Below are 22,668 nucleotides of genomic sequence, written 5' to 3'. Positions count from 1 at the left end.
TGAAAACAGCCTGAAGTGTTTTCATCTCTGTGTTTATACAAATATCAAAGATATAATAAATTTCTCTTCTATCTGCATTGTGTTCTTTGCAGCTCCCATCCGTCCATCACAGTTAGTGGAGATCAATGAAACCGTTTCTGTGAAATCGGAGGTGATGAAGTGTTAAGTGTTTCATTGTGTGTTTGATAAAACATAACTTCAAAATGCTTGAGTTAAATATTCACTGACTGGATTCCTGTGAACCTCAGAGCTGCTTGTGTCACGTGACAGAGATCAGATCAGGTTCTGTCTCAGGTTCGTGTTTTGAATTTGTGATTTACAGTTCTCTGCTGAATCTCGTGAATCTCTTTAATAAGCATCTGTACAGTAGAGCATTCTGGGAGTGGCCTCATGTGTTTGTCTGTGCATGATTAAAAACTCTTAACATGTTTTAATGTCACTGGAAAGAGGTTTAAAAACCAGCCTGAGCCAAAGAGCTGTTTACCGGGATGGAGTGTCTCTGCTGACTCAGCGAAAAAACTCATATGTGCTTTTATTTCACAGCGACACGGTTTTACTGCCAAATTAATACCTTGATACCATATCATTTATGTTTTCCACGATATCTGTGGGAATATCGGAATAAAAATTGAAGATTATCTAAAGAAAAACAGGAAAGAAAGTAGAAACTAAGGCTGATGGAAGCATCTTCGGACAAAACAAGATTTTCCAGATGAAAGTCGGAAGCTTAACGTTGTTAAAGTTCATCCTGAAGGAACATGAACCTCGTTCTGTGACAACAGGTTCAAAAGTTGATGAGATAATTACGTTTGTATCAGTGAACGATAAACGAATCTGCTGCAGGTGAAACTTCACAGGATTAAATGGACAAAAAACATCAGGTCACAGTTAAACTACATATTTAATAAGGTCGTTCAGGGCTGCAGGTACATTTAGAGGAAGAGGGAGAGGAAGAGAAGGATGAGGAAGAGGAAGAGGAAGAGGAAGAGGAGGAGGAAGAGGAAGAGGATGAGGAGGAGGAAGAGGAAGGGGAGGAGGAGGAGGAGGAAGAGGAAGAGGAAGAGGAAGAGGAAGAGGAAGAGGAAGAGGAAGAGGAAGAGGAAGAGGAAGAGGAAGAGGAAGAGGAAGAGGAAGAGGAAGAGGAAGAGGAAGAGGAAGAGGAGGAGGAGTTACGACAGGAGCGACACACACACACTCAAAGAGGTGAGGCCTGTGATCAATTATTCACGAGCCTGGGCCGCTGGGAAAATGTCAGCAAGTTCTGCACATGCTCAGACCACAACAAACACACACACTCATAACCATACACACACACACACACACACGCACACACACACACACACACACACATAGACACACACACACAGACACACACTGCAGGACGCCGCACACACCCCTGAGTTTAGAATACCTCGCTGCTGACAGTTAACTTTTGAAATCTAAAACGTGTGTTTTACTGAGAATGTGAACGTCTGAGTCTCGACATGAATAAATGTTCAAGCCTCAATTTCATATTTCATAATAAAACATAATAAAAATAAAGATGGACGACACAGAAGCCAAAAAGTCTCACTGCTGTTTGGTTTGAATCAGTTATTTGATGATGTCATGATGACAGCTGAGACTGACTCCTGATTGGTCCAACTTGGAATAGCTGGTTGCATCTCCTCAGATGAAACGTTTCTCAGGTTGTGTTTGTTTGGACCTTGGCTGAGCACTGAGCTCTCAACACGACACCAGGTCTGACACTTTACAGGAGTCAGATTACACCTGAAAGTCAGATGTAATCAGATTACTACAGAGTGTGCAGGGAGTACAGGGAGTGTAGGGAGGGTCAACGTGTTGTTTTCCACCAGGAGCTGTGGCCTCGTGTCTTTAATGCTCATCTGTTCTGCAGATTCCATTATGAGACATCTGCATGTCCCAGGGCACAAATGTTTTTCCAGATACAATTATCCCTTAAATTATCCCTTAAATTATCCCTTAAAGGCAACGGAGCGGGGGGGGGGGGGTCTTCAGCCTCAGCTCCTCTTCCATCAGCTCCCAGACGCCAGCGAGCAGCAGGACCTTGTGTTGTGTCACATTTTAAGAGGCTTCATGCACCAAATCAAATCTCTTTTTTTGTGGATATATCCGGTTTGAAAATATATTACATTTTTTCTTCCAGGGTAACTTGATGCAGGTTTTTAACTATTTTTATAAAATGTACTCCTGTGACCTGCAATAACTCCACCAAACCAGCACCGTGGCATATTTGCACTATAGTTGCTCTATTTTTCTTTTCAGCTGTAACTATATATATTTATATATATATATATTTTATTTTCCATTTTAAATTTTGATATTCTATTTTATTCTTTTTTATACTATTTCTATTTTATTTTATTTTGGTTGTAACTACTTGAGCATTGCTAGAAGAGAGCCTGTGACTCATTGCCAGCGACTGCTTCATGTTATTGTTGTGCATTTGATAATACAAATCTTGAATCTTGAATTTTGGAATGTACAGTTTTAGAGAATAACCTCAGGAAAGTACCTGCATGTGCTTTTGTCTGTGTGATATTTTGTGGTCGTCTGATTGGACGAAAGGTTTATATGTCTCTTAATGGTCCTTTTAAACACATTTGAATTATCCAGTCTGAGGAAACTGTGACAATTTATATTCAGAGTTTCATCAGTTGAAAATCTGAATTCATATTCCTGTTTGATCAGGACTCAACATCATGTCTGACCGGATCGAGGCTTCCCCTGATTCCACTAAACACCAGAAGGAAGTCCGAGGGAAACTAATCATCATCGTCCTGTCGAACAGGAAGTGCTGCTGCGAAAAGGAAACTCCAACTCGTCAAGTCAGCAGTCGCTGGGCTCCGCCTCCTGCCGTGTCCTCTCCCGCCCTTCACCCGCCACACGTGGGCCGGCATCTGTGCCAGAGATTTGGCTTCAACGAGTATGAAATATTACCGGACTCAGCCTTTGTTCCTCGTTTCCACGTCAGCTCTGATCCAAGCGCCCCCCCCTCTGAGGTGAAACCAGGGTTCTGAGGAGAAGACCCAGCTCCTGGAGTCTCTCCCAGGGCCGGGTCTAGGCAGGGGCAAGAGGGGGCCTGGCCCCCTCAAATAAATGTTGTGCCCCCTCAAACTAAATCCCAATTTATAATAATAATAATATAATAAAGCACAATGCCCCCTCAAGATTTGTGGCTGCCCCCTCATACACGCCTGTCTAGACCCGGCCCTGGTCTCTCCTGCATCCAAAGGTTTAAGATTCAGAAGACTCTGCTCTATTTGAATTCAATCCCAACAGAAGAAACGATAATGACAAACGCTGAAAGCATGTTTCATCTTAATTTCTCATAATTTCAAGATTCAAGATCATAATCTCTCTCTTGTTCACCAGTTGGAAACACAAACTAGTTTCAGTCCATGTCTACGTCCGATTTAATGATCTTATCTCCACGTGGCTCTGTGTTTACACCTTTACATCTGACACATGGAGCTGAGCCTAGACGACCAGGACCAGCTCCTCCTCCCACTGAGGCTCCTCCTCTTCCGACTCTCATCAGGCTCCCAAACAAAAGCGTTCTGAAGACACCGAGGGTTCCCGTGCGTCTCCTCGCTGCCAAAACACACCGACCGGAGAAACCCACGAGGAAGAGACACGCCGGCACAGACCATCACCTGAAGCTCAATCACCAGCGTTCAGGAGAGAAGGAAACACTCAGGGGAGAAAGTCGAGTCTCGGAGGAATCGGAAGCGATGCTCCATTACGGCCCTGAGACCCAGCGAGGTGGATGTGGAAGGAAGGGGAGAACAAATGGTTCCTGGTGCAAAATAAAACATGAATAAAAGATGAGAGCCGAGTTCACACTGGAGCTAAGTGCTCGGTCAGCTGCAGCGAGCGAGAGATGGAGAGCAGCTCTGCAACATGAAGCAAAACCTGAGCATCCAACCGAAGTGTGTCCGACGTGAGAGGGGACGCAGACAGGAAGTCACCCTCATGTGGAGGCCTGGACTTCCTGCTTCCATCACTGAAAACAGTGGCGTGTTCACATATAGAGCAGAAACCATGTAAATCAGCTGGAACTCCATGTTTGAGGCTCAGTAAGAGTTCAGTTTCTTCACTATAATAAACCAACGTGTGTCGTTTCAATCCTGAAACAGATACAAACATATTTTAAGTGGCGCTACATACATTTTAAAAATGAGTTTACTCGTTACTGTTTGTTCTGCTGAGCCTCAGAACGCAGTCGCACAAATTCATCTTTGCACGTGCGGCAGCTGGGAAATTAAACACAGTCAGGTTGCATTGTGGGATATGTAGGATGCTAAAAATGGTTTTGTTTTAAGATTATTTATGTGTGGTTGTCGCTTAATGACTCCCAGGACTTTATTTTAATTCTTTGCATTCTCGTCTTATTTAATTAATTAAATAATATGTATATGTATGAACGAGACTAGATGTGATTCAGGGTTTTTAAATGAAAATGTCTTGATGCAGCATCAAAGTAAAAAGAATCCACCGTAGCCACGAGGGAAGAGGAGACGATAGGAAGTGTTGGAGCCGCAGGCTGGTTAAATACCGCCGGCTTCAAACCGCCGTCTGTCACTTTCCAAACTGGATCCTAAAGAGGTGTGTGTGTGTGTGTGTGTGTGTGTGTGTGTGTGTGTGTGTGTGTGTGTGTGTGTGTGTGTGTGTGTGTGTGTGTGTGTGTGTGTGTGTGTGTGTGTGTGTGTCAGTTACATTACAGTGGTAATGGAGGCTAATAACTCCCGTGTGGGACGCTAACAGCTAATGGAGCTCACTGACGCTGCTCCGTGTCACGACTCATGTGTCCGTCTCTCTGATCATTGGATGCGAAGAATTCAAAACATATCATTACATCAATGGACCAATAAACATCACCCAACTGATTATAGGACACACACACACACAGAGAAACAGAGCTGGTGGATCAGAACAGACCAAACACTGTAAATCAAGATGGACGACATGTCTCTACTTCCTCCTACTGTACAAAAGACAATCAAATAAAAATGTACTTTGATTTTTCAGTTTGGTTCATGTCCTGTCTGCTTACATGGAGGAGGCGGGGTTTATGACCTTTATTACCGGTCTACGGTCAAGACAGAGGAAGATGCTAGCACAGTTAGCATGAAGGAGCTCAGACAGCGGTACATCATCTGCATACGGACAGAACCTGCAGAGTGAAGACACTGAATGAATCAGTCGGGATTCAGAGGCGATCAATGAGTGAGTTTAACGTTTTTACGACCGATACAGAAAGCTCCCGATGCAGCTTCTTCTGACCGAGACACAAACCGGCGTCCTCCACTGACTCCTCCCTCACACTAACAAGAGGAACTCGTCCAATCTGCGACCGGTTCCAGAACAGATCGGAGGTGTTGGAATGTTCCATCAGCAGCTGTTAACAGGAGCTTTCAGACGCTCATTTCCCGGCACATTGATTTTCCCGCTGGGCCGATGCCGCCGTGTTTACGTCTCTGGGAAACTCGCTCAGCGGGGGGGCGAGCTGGAGCCTCTCAGCGTCTGCATCAAGCTGCCTGAGGCCGTCGTGACCCACTTCCACCATAAACACTCGATTAGAGACAGAGAGAGAGAGAGAGAAGAGAGAGGAGAGAGAGAGAGAGAGAGAGAGAGAGAGAGAGAGAGAGGTAGGGAGGAGAGAGAGAGAGAGAGAGACTCGTTCTTCCTTCTCTCTCTCCCTCTCTCTCTCTCTCTCTCTCTCTCTCTCTCTCTCTCTCTCTCTTCTACTGAATATTGTTTCATTTCAAGCTCAATTTTTCAGGAAAGACTTTAAATAAAGATGGACGATCCTCTTGATCGCCCCCTGCTGGCTGGCTGAACAATAAATCATAGACCCCGCCTCCACAAAACCGAAATCAACAAGGTTCACATGAAATCAAATTGTATAAACAGATGAACGGTTGTTTATCTTCTCTGGGATGAAACCAGTGCAAACGTTCAGTCTGTGAGGAGCAGGTTCATTTCACCGTCATGTGACAGGATGTGGGAGCGAATTGGGGGCGGGGGGGGGGGGGGGGGGTCTGTGAAAATCACTGACACTGCAGATTGAAACGAGACTGAAATTACAGACGCTAACGATTTCCTCACCCAGTTAACCCCCCCGCCCGCCTCACCCTCAACATCTCCACACTGACTTTGGGTTAGAGCGTGTCGACCACACACACACACACACACACACACACACACACACACACACACACACACACTTAAATACCGTTTCGGGGGGGGGGGGTTCCCTTGACAGAAGCTGGATCTGCTTTCTAACCCCAGTAAGATCATCCTCCTCCGGGTGCGACTGCTGCACCTGCACCCATCGACCCCTGTGTGTGTGTGTGTGTGTGTGTGTGTGTGTGTGTGTGTGTGTGTGTGTGTGTGTGTGTGTGTGTGTGTGTGTGTGTGTGTGTGTGTGTGTGTGCATCAAATTAACCTTTCACTGATTACAGATCTGGTGAGTGTGTGTCCAGCATTAACCTATAACTAACAAAAAGAAAAGTGATTAAACTCTTTTTTAACTGATCACCTGACTCCTCTCAGACTCTCAGGTTCCAGATCGTTTGTCTCTGAGTCGTTCCTGAGACGTCTCGTAGAAATGATTCCTTCACGCTGACCTCAGACTAACGAAGGCTCAGTGACGCTGCTCTGGAATCAGACTGACTCCATCCATCAGCGCTCGTGTGGTTATTAATGCAGGAGCTGAATCCACTGAGCGTCACGACAATAAAACCAACGAGCTTCTGAAATCCTTCACTCTGTTTCCCAGCATCCTTCACCTGAGCCGTAAACCACGTGTCCTCCTCCGAGACAAACCAGCTGAGGAGAATCACCATGAGCCATCTGCTAAGCTGAGCATCGAAATAAACATCTCCTCAGTCGTGGCGTCAACTTTCCACCGAGGCGTCTCCCATGTGATCATGAACACACACGTTCAGTCGCTCAGCTGACGATCACAACTTCCTGCCACGCAACCTGACGGAGATGAAGCCTGACGGCATCGGCCTCACGCCTGCGGAGGCCTGAGGCAAACCGTCTCAGGGGAGGTCGGAGGTCGGAGCCGCCGGGCGCCGAGAACATTACGGTTGTCTAGTTCAGGGAAAGAGTAAAAAAATTACATAACATGAGACGGAGAAGAGAGCGGAGAGAGAGCATCAGAACAGGACATGTAATGCTCTGGAATCCAGAGACACTGACTCAGACATTTGTCTTCTTGCTCCTTCGGATGATTTCAGGAGATTACCCAGAGTTCAGTGCAGTTCGGTCAACAGCTAAAGAGACAGGAGCTAAAGCTGGTTTGAGACAGAGGCTGAACAGAGGAGCTGCAGCAAAGGACAACATGTCTCCTTTAAACACAAAGTACACAAACACACAATAACATCGGAGTTACAGAACAGAGGGTTAATGTAACTTGTTGCTTCTCCTGATTATTCAGACTCAGACTCCACATCAGAGGAAATCTCTTTAGTAAATTAAACCTCGACCTTTATTCTCATGTGTCCATAAACAACATCTGAACGAGTCTCCCACGGGAACAACGTTTGTGGGACAGAAATGTCATTACACTAAATGACCACAACCACAGAGTCCATTAGGCCACTGAGCGGAATCCAGAGACAGAGAGAGCATTATAAACCAGAGTGAGTCATCGAACAGAAACAGTCAGTTCATCTCAAATTAACACGATGAGTTTACAAAGCAGCAAATTATCTTCACTGGGAGCTTTCAGCCGAGCTGGAACCTTCCGGGTCTGAGTGTTGGTGGAAGTGGTGAATCCACAAAATTCTCAGAAAGTAAAGTGCTTAACGCAGCTTCTCTCTGAAGTTTGTGGAATCAGAGGTCAAAGCTTCGACTTCTGAACAACAAGCTGAGACGTGAAACTGTCACAGAGACGTTTATCAACCCTTCAGCCCCCCCGACACCTCACTTCACTCAGCATCTGAACTCTCAATCCAGAGGCTGAGGGACGATCAACACAACGGACAAATCACATGTGAGCGTTCGAGTCCGAACTTCCTGTTGAGCTCGCCGACTCCTCACACTCGGCCGGCGTGCACGGTTCCTCAGGCTCGTGCACAGCGAGCGAACGACCTCGTTTGACCCTCGAGCGACTGAACTGATCTGAGGTCAGCGTCCAGCTGCTGAAATGTAATGCTCATATTCAGGTTTCAGAGAATAAAAGAGTTTGTGTAACTGCTGAGTTTATCTGTTTGATATTGTGTGTGTTGATTGGTGCCTGACTTTGTGCTGCTCTCTCACCTGCACCTGCTTAAATAAAGTACACTTATAATACTATTAATAAAATAAAACTATAATCTTCAGGTCCTCATATTGATTCAAAGGATATTAAACTCAAACTTCAAAGTATTTTTCAGCTTAATAATCATTTATTTTACGTTATTAATATAAAACCAAAGATGTCCATTCTGCTCCTGGCTCTGAAGACGGTAAAGTCAGGCTCAACATGTTTTTATCCATGATTTTCTATCATTTATAGAGATCTGGAAAAATGCAGGACTATGTTCATGGTTCCAACAGGTTGCATTTAATAACTTCATGTAGTTTAAGAGCTTTGCTATGAAACAGTCTCAGAATTTACTTCTCTTCCCCATAACTGATGAGTAAGAGTAAGTAACTGAGCAGAAACACTGACGACTGAAATCTAACCAGTTTGTCTTTTAGTCCAAATCTGAAGAAAACAGTAAATTGACCGTTTCAAAACGAACCAATAACAGTTTTTATATTTGAGTTTGGTTCAAGTGGCCTGCCTCTGTCCATGGTGCTGAAATCTCTGCACAGATCCTGAAGGGAAATGAAGCTGATATATTATATATTATATGATATACTGTTCTCATTTCTGTATTGTTCATATTAAAGCTTCTGTATTTCACTCTTAAACTGAGACAAATATTCATTCAGTATATAACAGATGGAAAAAATCCAAATGTCTCGTGGTTCATTTGAAAACTCTGGGATGTTGAATAGAATCTAAAACCAGAATCAGCCAATAAGGGAAAAGAGTTTTGTCTATAAATCATGTAACATAGTGAATCATGAAGTTTGTTATTCACAGAGGCTCTAGACCAGAGATTTAGAATTTACGATGATGCATGAAGAAGAAAATCATCACAATCCTCATTTGTGAAAAAGCGTTTTTAGCCATTGTGCTTTGACTGTTAAAACAATCGATGGATTTAATGAGTCACAAAAAGAAAATCTGTAAACAGCTTTGAATCGAACGTGTTTGAAATGTATCTGAGTGAAACATTGCAGGAGAAAAACCTTGAACCTGCATCTGTGATGATTCGGACGTTAACTCACGAGCTGTGAAAGGATCGAATGAGCCTGAGGAGGAGAGAGAATGGGAAATCTACAACCACAGCTTTTCATCCGACTCAGATCTGCTGCTGATGTTCTTGTTTTCTGGTTAGAAAATACACATTGTTTAGAGGCTAAGAGATGGGGGGGAGGGATGGGAATCAAAGAGCAGTGCATTCTGGGTAGGATCTGTCCTGTCAGGCCCGTCTGGACGCCGGGACGAGGCCAAGGTTCACCTCTGATCTGCCACAGAAACTGCTGATGTCGGACATCTCCTGTTTCCCTCGCTCGCCCTCCACATCCCTCTCTCTCTCTCTCGCTCTCTCTGCTTTCACACATGCTCGCTCTACCTGCCTCCGCTGAAGATCTGGTTTCACTCTCTCTACTGTGTTGTTATGGTAACCACATTTTGGAGACCTGTAATGGTAGCTTGACTCCGATCGCTCCGGAGCCTGAGATTCCATCACAGTGTCGCCTCCAGGGGGCGCACACGAGGGGATGATAATATATAATATATAATACTGGGTTTCCGCAGAGTTCGACAAATTAAATACAAACAGGTTTTAAGAATCATTTACACAAAGACACACACAACAACCACACAGACACACAACAACCACACAGAGACACCAAACAACAACAAAAAGACTCAAACAACCACAAAGACACACAACCACCACAAAGACACACACGACAACCACACAGACAGACAACAAGCACAAAGACACATACCACAACCTAACAGAGACACCACAACCACACAGAGACACAACCACCACAAAGACACACACAACAACCACACAGAGACACCAAACAACCACAAAAAGACTCAAACAACCACACAGACACACAACAACCACACAGACACATACCACAACCTAACAGAGACAACACAACCACACAGAGACACAACCACCACAAAGACACACACAACAACCACACAGAGACACAACAACCCCAAAAAGACACACAAACAGGGTTTTAAGAAACGCTCTCATGTTTATGGTGCCTAAGTTTCTTCAGAGAAATAGTTTTATAAAATTCAGCCCAAATTTACATCCGCACATCAGTGCTCACACACACACACACACACACACACACACACTGTGAATTCAACAGGAGTCCACATACTAATGAAATCAGCCACTGCTTCACATCACAGCATCACAGCCGAGCCGTCCAATCAGATCTCAGAGCTGTGAGAACACACGCTAACATCTGCAAACATCTGGATTCATGATGCAACAACTAAGGGAAGTGGAGTGAACCTCCTCAGTTCATCACTGACATTCAGACAAATCATTTTCTATCACACGCTTTCCGACGTGTTACGTTAATGAGCTGTTATGAAATTTAAATGTTCTGGAATCTGAACGCTGAGGAGATTTCCATCAACTCATAAATCAGACGATCGTGTCAACAGCCACGAAAGAAAATCAATTCTAAACATGTTTTTAATGAATAAAATGTTCAATAAACCAGACTGTGACTGACACAAGAACAGACCTTCAATAAAACCTGCAGATGTAACACGGGAGCGTTTGAATGTTACTATAGAGCTGAAGATATCTGACGCTGATGATGAGGAGGACTGATGAAGAGGACTGATGAAGAGCAGATCAGTGTAAAAGACTTAGAAGGACACTTTGTGAACTCTGGATCAAACCAGGTTCTGAATCCATGTCTCATGTTGAGGACACATTGGAGTCAGAGGAGATCAGAGACAGTGTCCCACATTCAAACCTCTGCAGCAGCTGCCTCTCGTGACTCAGTCCACATCTGGATCCAGCAGGAGGACACCCCCCCCCCCTCAGTGGAACCTGCTGCAGCCCAGTGACGGGTCCACACGCATGTTACTCACGAGTGGTAATAACAGTGTAATGTACTCACACGAAGGCGTGGTAGAGCAGCGCCCAGCCCCTCGGCCGCTCCAGAGCGTCGTAGATCAGGTTCTGGATCCTCCTCCGCCGGATGTTAGTCCTCTTGGCCGGACGCGTGTAGTTCAGCGGGGTCTTGGCCAGCAGCCCGATGCCGATGCCCTGGGACCCCCGCTTGAAGTCCTCCCGGCCCGGGGCCACCAGCAGCAGGGCGCCATCCCTGTCCGCCGCCCCCCCGCTGCCTTGGTCCAGCAGGTCCCCGGGACCGGGCGGCTTCTTCTGCTCCTCCGAGCCGCTAGCGACGCTCCTGGACCGGAGCCCCATGGTCAGTGCTGCAGGTCCGAGGGGAGCAGCAGGCCATGATCCGGACTCCAGCCTCCTCAGCCGAGGGTCAGTTCAGGATGAGGTCCACGGCGAGAAGGGGGGTGCTCAGCAGTCTGACTGAGAGAGAGGGATGGAGAGAGAGGGAGGGATGGAAAGAGAGGGAGGGGAGAGAGAGAGAGAGAGGGAGAGAGAGAGGGATGGAGAGAGAGGGAGGGGGGAGAGAGAGAGAGAGGGAGAGAGAGAGGGATGGAGAGAGAGAGAGAGAGGGAGGTAGAGGGAGAGAGAGAGGAGAGAGAGAGGGAGAGAGAGAGGGATGGAGAGAGAGGGAGGGGGGAGAGAGAGAGAGAGGGAGAGAGGGAGAGAGGGAGAGAGGGAGAGAGGGAGGTAGAGGGAGAGAGAGAGGAGAGAGAGAGGGAGAGAGAGAGGGAGGGAGAGAGAGGGAGAGAGAGAGAAGAGAGAGAGGGAGGGAGAGAGGGAGAGATGGAGATAGAGAGGGAGGGAGAGAGAGAGAGACAGAGAGAGAGAGAGAGATAGAGAGATAGAGAGGGAGAGAGATAGAGAGGTAGAGAGAGAGGGAGGGGGAGAGAGAGATTATTATAATATCTCAGATGCAGAAATCAGACTCAACATTCAGATGAATTGTAAAGATGAAAACACAAAAACACGATGAGCAGAGAAAAGAGCTGCACCAGAAACAAAGTGGAATAAAGTGTGAAGCAGCTGAGAGTCTGGATCCAAGTGGACCAGTGGATCCAAGTGGATCCAAGTGGATCCAAGTGGATCCAAGTGGATCACAGAAACCACCCAAGGTTTCTGTGATCCACTGGTCTGGGGATCCACCCAAGGTTTCTGACAGTAATGAAAAACTGTCTTCAAACAACAATTCATCACTAACCAAACACCACAACCCAATTACACACACACACACAGCGGAGAGACAAAGAGCTGCATCCATCCATCACACACACACACACACACACACACACACACACACACAGCAGAGAGACAAAGAGCTGCATCCATCCATCACACACACACACACACACACACACACACACACACACACACACACACACACACACACACACACACACACACACACACACACACACACACTCACACACAGACACACACACACACACACACGAACACACACACACACACACACACACAGACACACACCTATGGGAGGAAAGCCGCTGAGAACACAAACAGCTCCAGCGACCGACACTCACCAGCAGCGGATCCCAGACATGGCTCGTGTCTCCGGGGCTTCCTGCCTCCATCCACCTGCAGAGGAAGAGGAGGAAGAGGAGCTGGGGCGGTGTCGAGGAGGAAGAGGAGGAGGAAGAAGAAGAGGAAGAGGAGGAGGAGAGGAGGAAGAGAGCAGGAGAGCAGGGTGGAGATGGAAGATGGAGAGTGGAGATGCTGCGAGAAGGAGGTGGATACTGTAACTGAGGAGAGAGAGAGAGAGAGAGAGAGAGAGAGAGAGAGAGAGAGAGAGAGAGAGAGAGAGAGAGGGTGGGGGGAGCACATGCACGCACAGGGGGGGGGGGGGGGGGGGCACACCGCGCACCTCCTACAGGAAATACAACCGACAGGTGGAAGAGAACGCGCAATATGCACAGTCATGCACACGTGTACACGCGCATCGGCACGCAGACACAAACATGCGCGCGCACACACACACACACACACACACACACACACACACTCACACACACAAACCTACGAAAGAGGGAAACGCGCACGCACCTGAGAAGATGAAGAAACCTTCATTTCATTTACTCAAAAATCCAGAAACGATAAAATTACTCCATTTCAAAAAAATCCTGAAGTAACGGTAAATAATACTCCATTACAATGAATAGTTACTAGTTACAGTAAATAATACTCCATTACAATGAATAGTTACTAGTTACAGTAAATAATACTCCATTACAATGAATAGTTACTAGTTACAATGAATAGTTACTAGTTACAGTAAATAATGCTCCATTACAATGAATAGTTACTAGTTACAATGAACAGTTACTATTTACAGTAAATAATACTCAATTACAATGAATAGTTACTAGTGTAACACTATTAGCAAGTGAATGGCTGTAGTGAATATAATTAAAAGTAGCTTTGGTTGTGTGTATTTCTAAATTGTCCTCACAAATATATCTGTACAAGAACAAACACACACACACACTCACACACACACACACACACACACACACTCACACACACACACACACACACACACACACACACACACACACTTTAGTGTTTCTTCCTGATCGTTGGCGGTCGGAGGATTTGATTAATTATCAGAATGAAAAACGACGTCTGTGTAATTGAAAATAAATAATTTGACTCGTCTGTCGGAAGCTTCAGGTTCACAAGACAAGAGGTGGAGCTGGTTCAGATAGCTCCTCCTCCTCCTCCTCACTCTCCTCCTTATCATCCTCCTCCTCCTCCTCCTCCTCCTCCTCCTCCTCCTCCTCCTCCTCCTCCTCCTCCTCCTCCTCCTCCTCCTCCTCCTCCTCCTCCTCCTCCTCTTCCTTCTCATCATCCTGCTCCTCATCTTCCTCCTCCTCATCTTCCTCCTCTTCCTTCTCATCTTCCTCCTCCTCATCTTCCTTCTCATCTTCCTCCTCCTCCTCTTTCTCCTCCTCCTCTTCCTCCTCCTCTTCCTCTTCCTCCTCCTCCTCATCCTCCTCTTCCTCTTCTTCCTGCATAATCACATCAGGGTCAAAAGCATAGCAGATATCAACTAAACTCACAGACTGAATGATGCATCTTCATCGCCCCCTTGTGTCTGGTTGCAGTACAGCTCATTAACCTCCTCCATGTTAGCAGATGGGACATGGACCAAACTAAAATTAAATTAAATAAATGTTTGTAAAGATGTTTCTGTCGTTTCAGCTCCTTCTCTTCTCTCTGATGTTCAAGTGTTTCTGATCAGTTTGAATCAGTTATTTGATGATATGAAAACAGGCTGAGACGTGATGATTGACAGCTGACTCCTGACTCCTGATTGGTCGAGAGCTTGTGTCAGGAGGAGTTCATCCCACCATCACCTCTGCTCAGACTCTGAAAGTGACGTCATCATCACAAGATGGCAGCGATCGTAATATTTCATCTTCTCCTCAGTGGGAGGTGTTCATCACTCGGAGGTTTCCCTTGTTAGCTTTATGCTAAGCTAACGAGCAGCTCCAGCTTCACACACGCTACAGTCATACTTCCAATCCTTCACGTGTGCGTCAAACGATGACAAACTATGATGCTGCTGCTGCTAAACATAACATAAACACACACACAAACAAATATATATAATATGGAGATATTTTAGTATGTACACTCAAAAAAAGGATATTGGCTGTCTGTCCTATTTACTTGAATTAAAAGTGTATTTTGAACGAAATAGATTCATGTTTGCCAGATGAACGTGATAACATTGCGTTGGATTTGCTTAATATTCAACAACTTCGCTTGAATACGATTCACTAACCCAAGCTAAGAACATTATGTTAGACCAACATAACTGCTTAATGTTGAAAGAAACACATTTAATAATGTGGAAATACTTTCCATGATTTTTTAAAGTAAATCCAATGAATTATTTTTCTTTTTTTTGAGTGTAGGGACATTTGAGAAGAATATCCAAAGCCGATGAGGGATATAGAAAAAAGGGATATTTGTGATCCTGTGAATGTGGTTCTGCTCTCAGACTCAAGGAGGAGGAGGAGGAGGAGGAGGAGGAGGAGGAGGAGGAGGAGGAGGAGGAGGAGGAGGAGGAGGAGGAGGAGGAGGAGGAAGAGGAGGAAGAGGAGGAGGAGGAGGATGAGGAGAGATTCAGTTTCAGGTGAACGAGGAGTCGAGCAGGAAAGAATCGCTGACCTCAGCTCTGGATCTGAGTGAAAGCGTCTCGAGCCTGGTTCCTGTTACATGAATAATAAACTTGATACTGAGCTCGAGAGCTGCTGAGGCTGGAGACCACCGATCACTGCCCCCCCGCTCAGAGCTGCTGAGGCTGGAGACCACCGATCACCACCCTCCCCTTACTATCTTAAAGCTGCTGTTTCCTCTGATCTGAGCTTCTCCTCCGGTGCCTTTACAGGACTCCAGGTTGGAGCAGTCTGAGGAACCGTGTGGAGATGAGACCTCCACAAACTGACCTTCCATCTGACCACAGGAAACTCTTAGAGTCGTCATCTCCTTCGGTCCAGCAAGAATAGAACAGACTTGAAAGCATCTAAGTGGAGACCCCCGGTGTGTGTGTGGACCCTAACCCTCTAACCCGTGTTCCTGGTGGAGGTGTGATCCTGCAGCCGTCGACTCCCACAGTTCACCGGATACAACGACTCAGCATAAACACCAGAACAAACACATCAATCTCACAGATGTAAATCTCCACGTGACCTGTCGCACGGCAGCGTTCCCCCCTGAGGGTCCCGCCCCCCCCACAGACCTGGTGTTTGGTTTGTTGAAGCAACATGAAAGTCCGAGCTATTCATCCGACTGAAATCTCTGAAATCATCACAATGCAAACGCAGCCGCTCCCCGGGGGGGGCCGCTGCATGGATTATTGATTTTCTGAACAGCTTCACTTGCTCTTTTCGCCCGGAGGGGTGGGTGTGGGGGGGGGGTGTAAGGCCTCAGCTCCGCAGGGTCACGTGGAAAGGTCGCTCAGCAAGCAGTTTTCATCATGTATCCCATGTATGTGTTTCCTTCTTGGCTTCAGCTCGGTGTGGAGAGACGTCGGCTGCTGGTGGGAACAAACGATGTCTGTGACCTGGGAGTTTGTTCCTGAGCAGGATGGGAAACCTCTGCACCTTGTGATCTCCAGTGATTAGTTCAGGGGATTTTCTTCTTTAAAAATGAGAGACTAATGTAGTAGAAAATTAACTCAGCAAGGTTGAAAAAGTATTTTGTATTTGGACAGTAAGTGTTTGAAGCTTCTCAAGAGACTTTTACGACTTTGTTGGGCAAGGCCCAGTGATCCGACTTAGAACAAAGGGTCGTAAAACCTTAGGCCAGGCTCGGGTAACCCCTTACATTTAAAAATCCAGCATGGGCCCTTATCTTCATGTGGCAAAAGATCACGTCCTGGTCCCCCACGGTAAGCCCGCCCCTGGGGGCCAAATCCTGACAACTCAATTGGCTGGAGGGCCACACTGACCCCTGACCCCTCCTCCCAGGGGGGAGTCACCTGAGACATGACTTAAAAGGGCTGAACTCACAGACTTCTCCCTCTCTTCACTCAGATGCCCAAGCAACAACAGAACCCCTCCGGGGTTCTACTAGTTAACTCGGTATTTTTAAGAGACTCTCTTTGTCCTCCTCTTTTCCACGCTGCTCAAGTTGTTTTCTGACCTCAAGAGGTCTAACCACACGACTCAGTAACTAAGGAGGCGATTAGACATCGAAACAGGAAGTGCCCCGCTGGACGGACTCCGACACTTCTATAGACTTTCCTTTTTCCAACAATCTACAAACGGCTTCAAACCAGCCGTCCCCTGCAGAAGCGCGACGTTCATCCCGCTGAGGAGTAAGAGGCAATCCACTCCGTTCCTGTAAAACAGCACGTTCTCCGCTGTTACAGAAGAAGACGAAGTTTCATTCCGTCAAGGCAGCACGAATAATTCGCTTCCTTTTCCGGTCCAGCGGCCGAGCCCGGAGCTCCGCTCGTGAGAGAGACCACGTGATTCACTGGCCCCCGACACATTCGCGCCGAGTCGCAGGCACATCGCGAGGGTTGTACAGTAAGAGACTTGATTATCTGGGCAGATGTTAGTTTTAATATGTAGCGTGTTGATTTAATACTTGAGTGTATTTTGTTGATGGAACTTCCGTGTTCCATTGTTTTAGCCGGCCACTACTCCGAGCCGCTACTTCCGGTTTCCGGTTGGATCGCAATGTTTTGTGTTGCAGTAAATGAGGCCGCGAGGAAAGCCTCCGCCCGCACTGTTAACGTCTGTGTGAGTCTGCAGTGATTTCACCGATCAGAACCTCGGCCCACAACGCTCGCTTGAGGGCTGAGGGGTGAATCACAGTTAACTCATCTCAGGCGTGTATTTTTAAGAGCTTCTTTGAACTCTCCTTACATGTTTTCTCTCTCTCTCCTTCTAAACCGACCTATACACCCTTCTGACCTGTATTTATAATACAGGTCATGTCACATAGTTAAATCTATGCTTAGAGAGGCTGAACACATCTGGAAACCATTCGGCCCCCAAAGCCAAGCAGAGATAAGAATTCTCTTTGTCTAAAATTTCCTTTGTGTAATTCATGTGACGACCACCAGTGTGCGCTCCGGCCACATGGTGTCATTAACATAGACTCCATCTTGAATAACGCAAGTTAACCCATCATTTTGAGTCTATTATTGCCACGCCTCCGCTCTCTCTCTCTCCTCCCAACCTGGCTCTAAATTCATAACGGCTCCGCCATCTGGTTTTGTAGTCAATCCGCCATTTTGAGAGTTTTTAGGCCTTGATTCCACGAATCATGATCGGCCTCCATCTTAGATGTGATGTCACTACGCGTCATCGCCACCCCCCCTTCTTTTTCTCTCTCTCTCGCACACACACACACACACACACACACACACACACACACACACACACACACATTGATAGACACAGACAGATACACACACACAGAGACACATAGATGGACCAGAGGTTACATGCGTGTTCTAAATTGTGATAAGCTGCTGTTGTTATCTTTGAAATATGGGAGTTTGTTAAAATGATAAATCATTAAATAACACTAACTTTATTTCACATACACACACATAGACACACACACACAGAGAGACACTTTGACACAGACACACACACCAGAGACAGACATACATAGGTAGACCGCAGGTTGTCCATGTATTTTCTGTATTGTGATAAGTGCTGCTGCTGTGTTTATCTTTGAAATATTGGAGCTTGTTAAAATGATAAATCATTGAATAACATTATAACTTTATTTCCCCTTTTTGATAAATACTTTTGTAATTAAAGTATCTGTAGTCTGTGATTATTTGTGCATAAGTGTGTGAATACAGCTGGATTATGATTGCCTGTGCTCGAACTTAGAAGCCTTCACTGTTTATTAAGTAATCGTTAATATTAAAATATTGACATTATTAATTTGACATTTATCATTATGAGACTGATAATTATAGCTTGATTTGTTGGTCCCTGGTAACCAGGGTGGTGCCCCCCTTTCTCAATTATTAATATAGATAGTATTATTCTTAAATTGATAATTTTATTGTTTTAGACTAATTATTTTCATTATTCTTGGTTGATAACCTTATCATTGTTAATTGATAGCTTGTACTTTCTAATTGATAATTCCTATTTTCTCATTAGTGGTTTTATTGTTATTTGATTACTGATCATCTTCAATTAATAATTTAATTATTTTTGATAGATAATTTTTATTATTTTAATAATCCTATTTCATGATTATTAATAATTAGCCAACGTCAAGTCTACTCCTATTGCACAACAACTTGTATTTACATACAACAGATGTTTGATAACTTGAGCTGTTTTATGGTCGGAACTTTTAATGACGTCAATACAGTGAGACCTTTTGCGACTTAATTACCAATCAAAGGAAGGAGTGTGTGTCTTCTTATCACCTCAGGAAACACATGTGAATCAGCTGTTGTGTTTAGATTCCTCTCTTTCCCCCACCTATGGAACCTGTCTGGATTGGCTCAAAGAGACGGCCCTTAGTCCTCCTATATAAGATCTGTGTATCTGACTGTTCTGCATCTTCACTGTGAGTTCCTTGTGACTTCCTGTGTTGATCCTTTCTGCAGAAAGCCCCTCATTAAACACACGTAGATAACTTTGTTGTTTCCAGCCTCTTGTATCTCCAGAATTCTACCACACTAACAAGAAGCGAGAATCATTGAGCCCGACAAGTGTTAAACGTTTGATATTTAGGATCTAAATTCAGGAAACTAAACGTCTTTGAATCAAACCTTTAAACTGAAGTTTCCTGCAGTTTTCTCAGATCTGTGCAGCGAAGATGGTTTCTGTCATTTCAGGTTTCTGATCAGTTTGGTTTTAATGTGATGATATAAAAACAGGCTGAGGTGTCATGATTGGCAGCTGAGACTGACTCCTGATTGGTCGAGTGTGATCCATGACACTGTCAGAGGTCAGAGGTCAGAGGTCAGGCAAACAAGTTCAGAACCGATCCTCCCGGCGTGCGTTTGACATTTCAACTGCAAACGGATCCACAGGAAGGAAAATAAACTCCTCCCACACATTGGTTCAAACCCCAGAAAGCTGCAGAGCGATCCCGTCTGCAGTTTGTGAAGAGACGTGATCGCAACTGAAATATATAATGATCAAGGTTGTTTCCAGAAGGTGAAAAAGTAGGCGTGAAAATAACAGAAAGTTCTTCTGTTCAGGAGCTGATGATGTAACAGGGGGGGGGGGGGTGTCGGACCCGGGTTGACATCATGAGAACTCGTGGGACCTGCAGCCGGCGTCATGGCAACGGACCAAAATCGATGAGGCAGCGATGGAGCAGATGAGAAACGGAGAACAGGGTTCATGGTTTTCATCGTGTCGTTGATTAAATCACAAAGGAAACAAATCGCTGACCTTTAATAAAGAACTGTGACGGCAAAGGGTTGGAAGTTAAGCTCCGCCCCTCAGATGACTGTGCTGCTGTTTACTGAGGTTTGTCCATTTCAAATAAAACCAGGCCGACCTGAAAAAGTTTATTAAATCTGTTAAATCCAAGATCAAGAGCAGCTGATCTGATGGAAGATGAGAAGGAAGAGGAGGAGGAGGAGGAGGAGGAGGAGGAGGAGGAGGAGGAGGAGGAGGAGGAGGAGGAGGAGGAGGAGGAGGAGGAGGAGGAGGAGGAGGAGGAGGAGGAGGAAGAGGAGGAGGAGGAGGAAGAGGAGGAGAAGGAGAAGGAGAAGGAGAAGGAGGAGGAGGAGGAGGAGAAGGAGGAAGAGGAGGAGGAGGAAGAGGAGGAGAAGGTGGAGGAGGAGGAGAAGTGGGTGTGTCCGGACGCTGCTGACGGGTCCAGTCAGAATCTGTTGGTCTTTTCGGCGCAGGGTGAAACGCCGGCTCCATGGCGGCTGGTTCTTGTAGAATCTGGTTCGATCGTTTCCTGTCTCGCTGTCAAATGTCAAAGGAACAGAAAACAGACAAATCAATAATCCCAGTGAGTCTGACTGGTGACACTGGGAGGTGGAGGCTGGGTTGCTCAGAGGCTTCGGGTCTTGTTCTTTTAGTGGATGGTGAGTTTGTATTGTAACAGACCTGATGAGTCGTTGAGTGACATGTGACAACAGCGTGGATCTGGATCTGAGGCTGAGACCTCCTGGTGACCCCCTGGTGGTCGGCTGCAGTATGAGTCATGAACCCTGCTTCCTCCATGTTAACATATGGGACATGGAACACACCAGAAGATCTCAGTAAACGTGAATCAGCTTCGGTCCAGGAGGTGAAGATGTAGTTCTTATCACTTGGTTGAGTGTTTGCACCTGTGACGGCTTCATTCCTCCATCACCAGACGCTGCTGGTCCGACTCATCGAACCACGTCACCAGCTGGAGGCCATGAAACCTTCTTCCCACTGGGGAACCATGAGGTGTGACCGGAGCTGACCACGAACGCTTCCTCCTCAGAAGACTCAGAGAGAAGAAGAACTTCGATCAGATGTGAAGATATCGGTCAGATCTCCATCCAGGAGTTCGGGTCCCAGCAGGTGACAAAGTGAAGGCTGCGTCCTTTAACAGGAAACAACCGACCAGTGAAACCACGATGATGTGATGGTCCCAGTGTGAAGATAAAGAAAAGTGGAATGAATTGTTAAATATCCCTAATGAAGCTTTTCACACAGATCGCAGGCTGCTAACGAGACACAAACACAACATGTGTTTCCTGAAGCTTCGCCGCCACACGACACAACAGGAAGATTATTCATCAATAATTAATGAAGCGGAGCAGAGTCTGTGCTGCCGACAGATCACAGATCAGTTTACTGTGTTCAGATCTGAGGCGGAGAAATATTCAAAGCATTTATGGCTCTTTGCCGTTTTGGTATTTGACAGTTTGACACTTTGTGTGACTCCAACAGATAAAAGACTTCAAGTGAGAACACCACACAAATCCAATATTCATGTTTTCATCTCAGCTCATACAACAAAATACTATACGTTATATATATATATAATAAAACATTTTATTTAAAACTGCATCAAGATTTTAAAATTCAAACAAAATTTGATATTCTCTCTCTATTTGTCTTTTTAAAACCAGTATTAAAGATTTAACTCCTGCTCACATAGTTCATTTTGTTTTGTTCACTAGTTTGATAATCCTGACATCAGGTGGACTGATGTTAGTTTGTAGAAATACTGTGGAGGAGGGAGGAGGAGGGAGGAGGAGGGAGGAGGAGGAAGAAGGGAGGAGGGAGGAAGAGGGAGGAGGAGAGAGGAGGAGAGAGGAGAAGGGACAAGGAGGGACGAGAAGGGAGGAGGAAAGAGGAGAAGGGAGGAGGAGGAGGGAGGAGGAGAGAGGAGGAGAGAGCAGGAGGGACGAGCAGGGAGGAGGAGAAAGGAAGAGGAGGGAAAGGAGGGAGGAGGAGAGGGGAGGAGGGAGGAGGAGGAAGGAGGAGGGAGGAGGAGGAAGGAGGAGGAGGGAAAGGAGGGAGGAGGAGAGGGGAGGAGAGGGGAGGAGGGAGGAGGAGGAAGGAGGAGGGAGGAGGAAGAGGGAAAGGAGGGAGGAGGAGGGACGAGAAGGGACGAGGAGAGAGGAGGAGGGAGAAGGAGGAAGGAGGAGGAAGGAGGAGGAAGAGGGAGGAGAAGGAGGAGGACGGACGAGGAGGGACGAGCAGGGAGGAGGAAGAGGGAAAGGAGGGAGGAGGAGAGAGAAGGGAGGAGGAGGGACGAGAAGGGATGAGGAGAGAGGAGGAGGGAGGAGGAGGAAGGAGGAAGAGGGAGGAGGAGGGAGGAGGAGAGAGGAGGAGGGAGGAGAAGGGATGAGGACGGACGAGGAGGGAGGAGGAGGAGGAGGGAGAAGGAAGAGGGAAAGAAGGGAGGAGGAGGGAGGAGAAGGGAGGAGGAGGGACGAGGAGGGAGGAGGAGG

At 46.2% G+C, this 22,668-nt stretch overlaps 1 protein-coding gene across 2 annotated transcripts in view; it reads right to left on the bottom strand.

Moving 5' to 3' along the window:
* kcnq3 (potassium voltage-gated channel, KQT-like subfamily, member 3) overlaps positions 1 to 11,555 on the bottom strand; it is a 46,355-nt gene extending 34,800 nt beyond the window's left edge. For both annotated transcript variants that reach the window (XM_061084712.1, XM_061084713.1), the window contains exon 1: positions 11,245 to 11,555. In XM_061084712.1, the coding sequence (XP_060940695.1) occupies positions 11,245 to 11,555 (311 nt within the window). The remainder of the gene's footprint in view (positions 1 to 11,244) is intronic.
* Positions 11,556 to 22,668: the final 11,113 nt, after the last annotated feature.

This window comes from Limanda limanda, chromosome 13 (assembly GCF_963576545.1).
Source record: "Limanda limanda chromosome 13, fLimLim1.1, whole genome shotgun sequence".
In the NCBI taxonomy this organism is placed as follows: Eukaryota; Metazoa; Chordata; class Actinopteri; order Pleuronectiformes; family Pleuronectidae; genus Limanda; species Limanda limanda.
The sequence above is the reverse complement of the archived record's forward strand: the minus strand, read 5'-3'. Positions and strand labels throughout refer to the sequence as shown.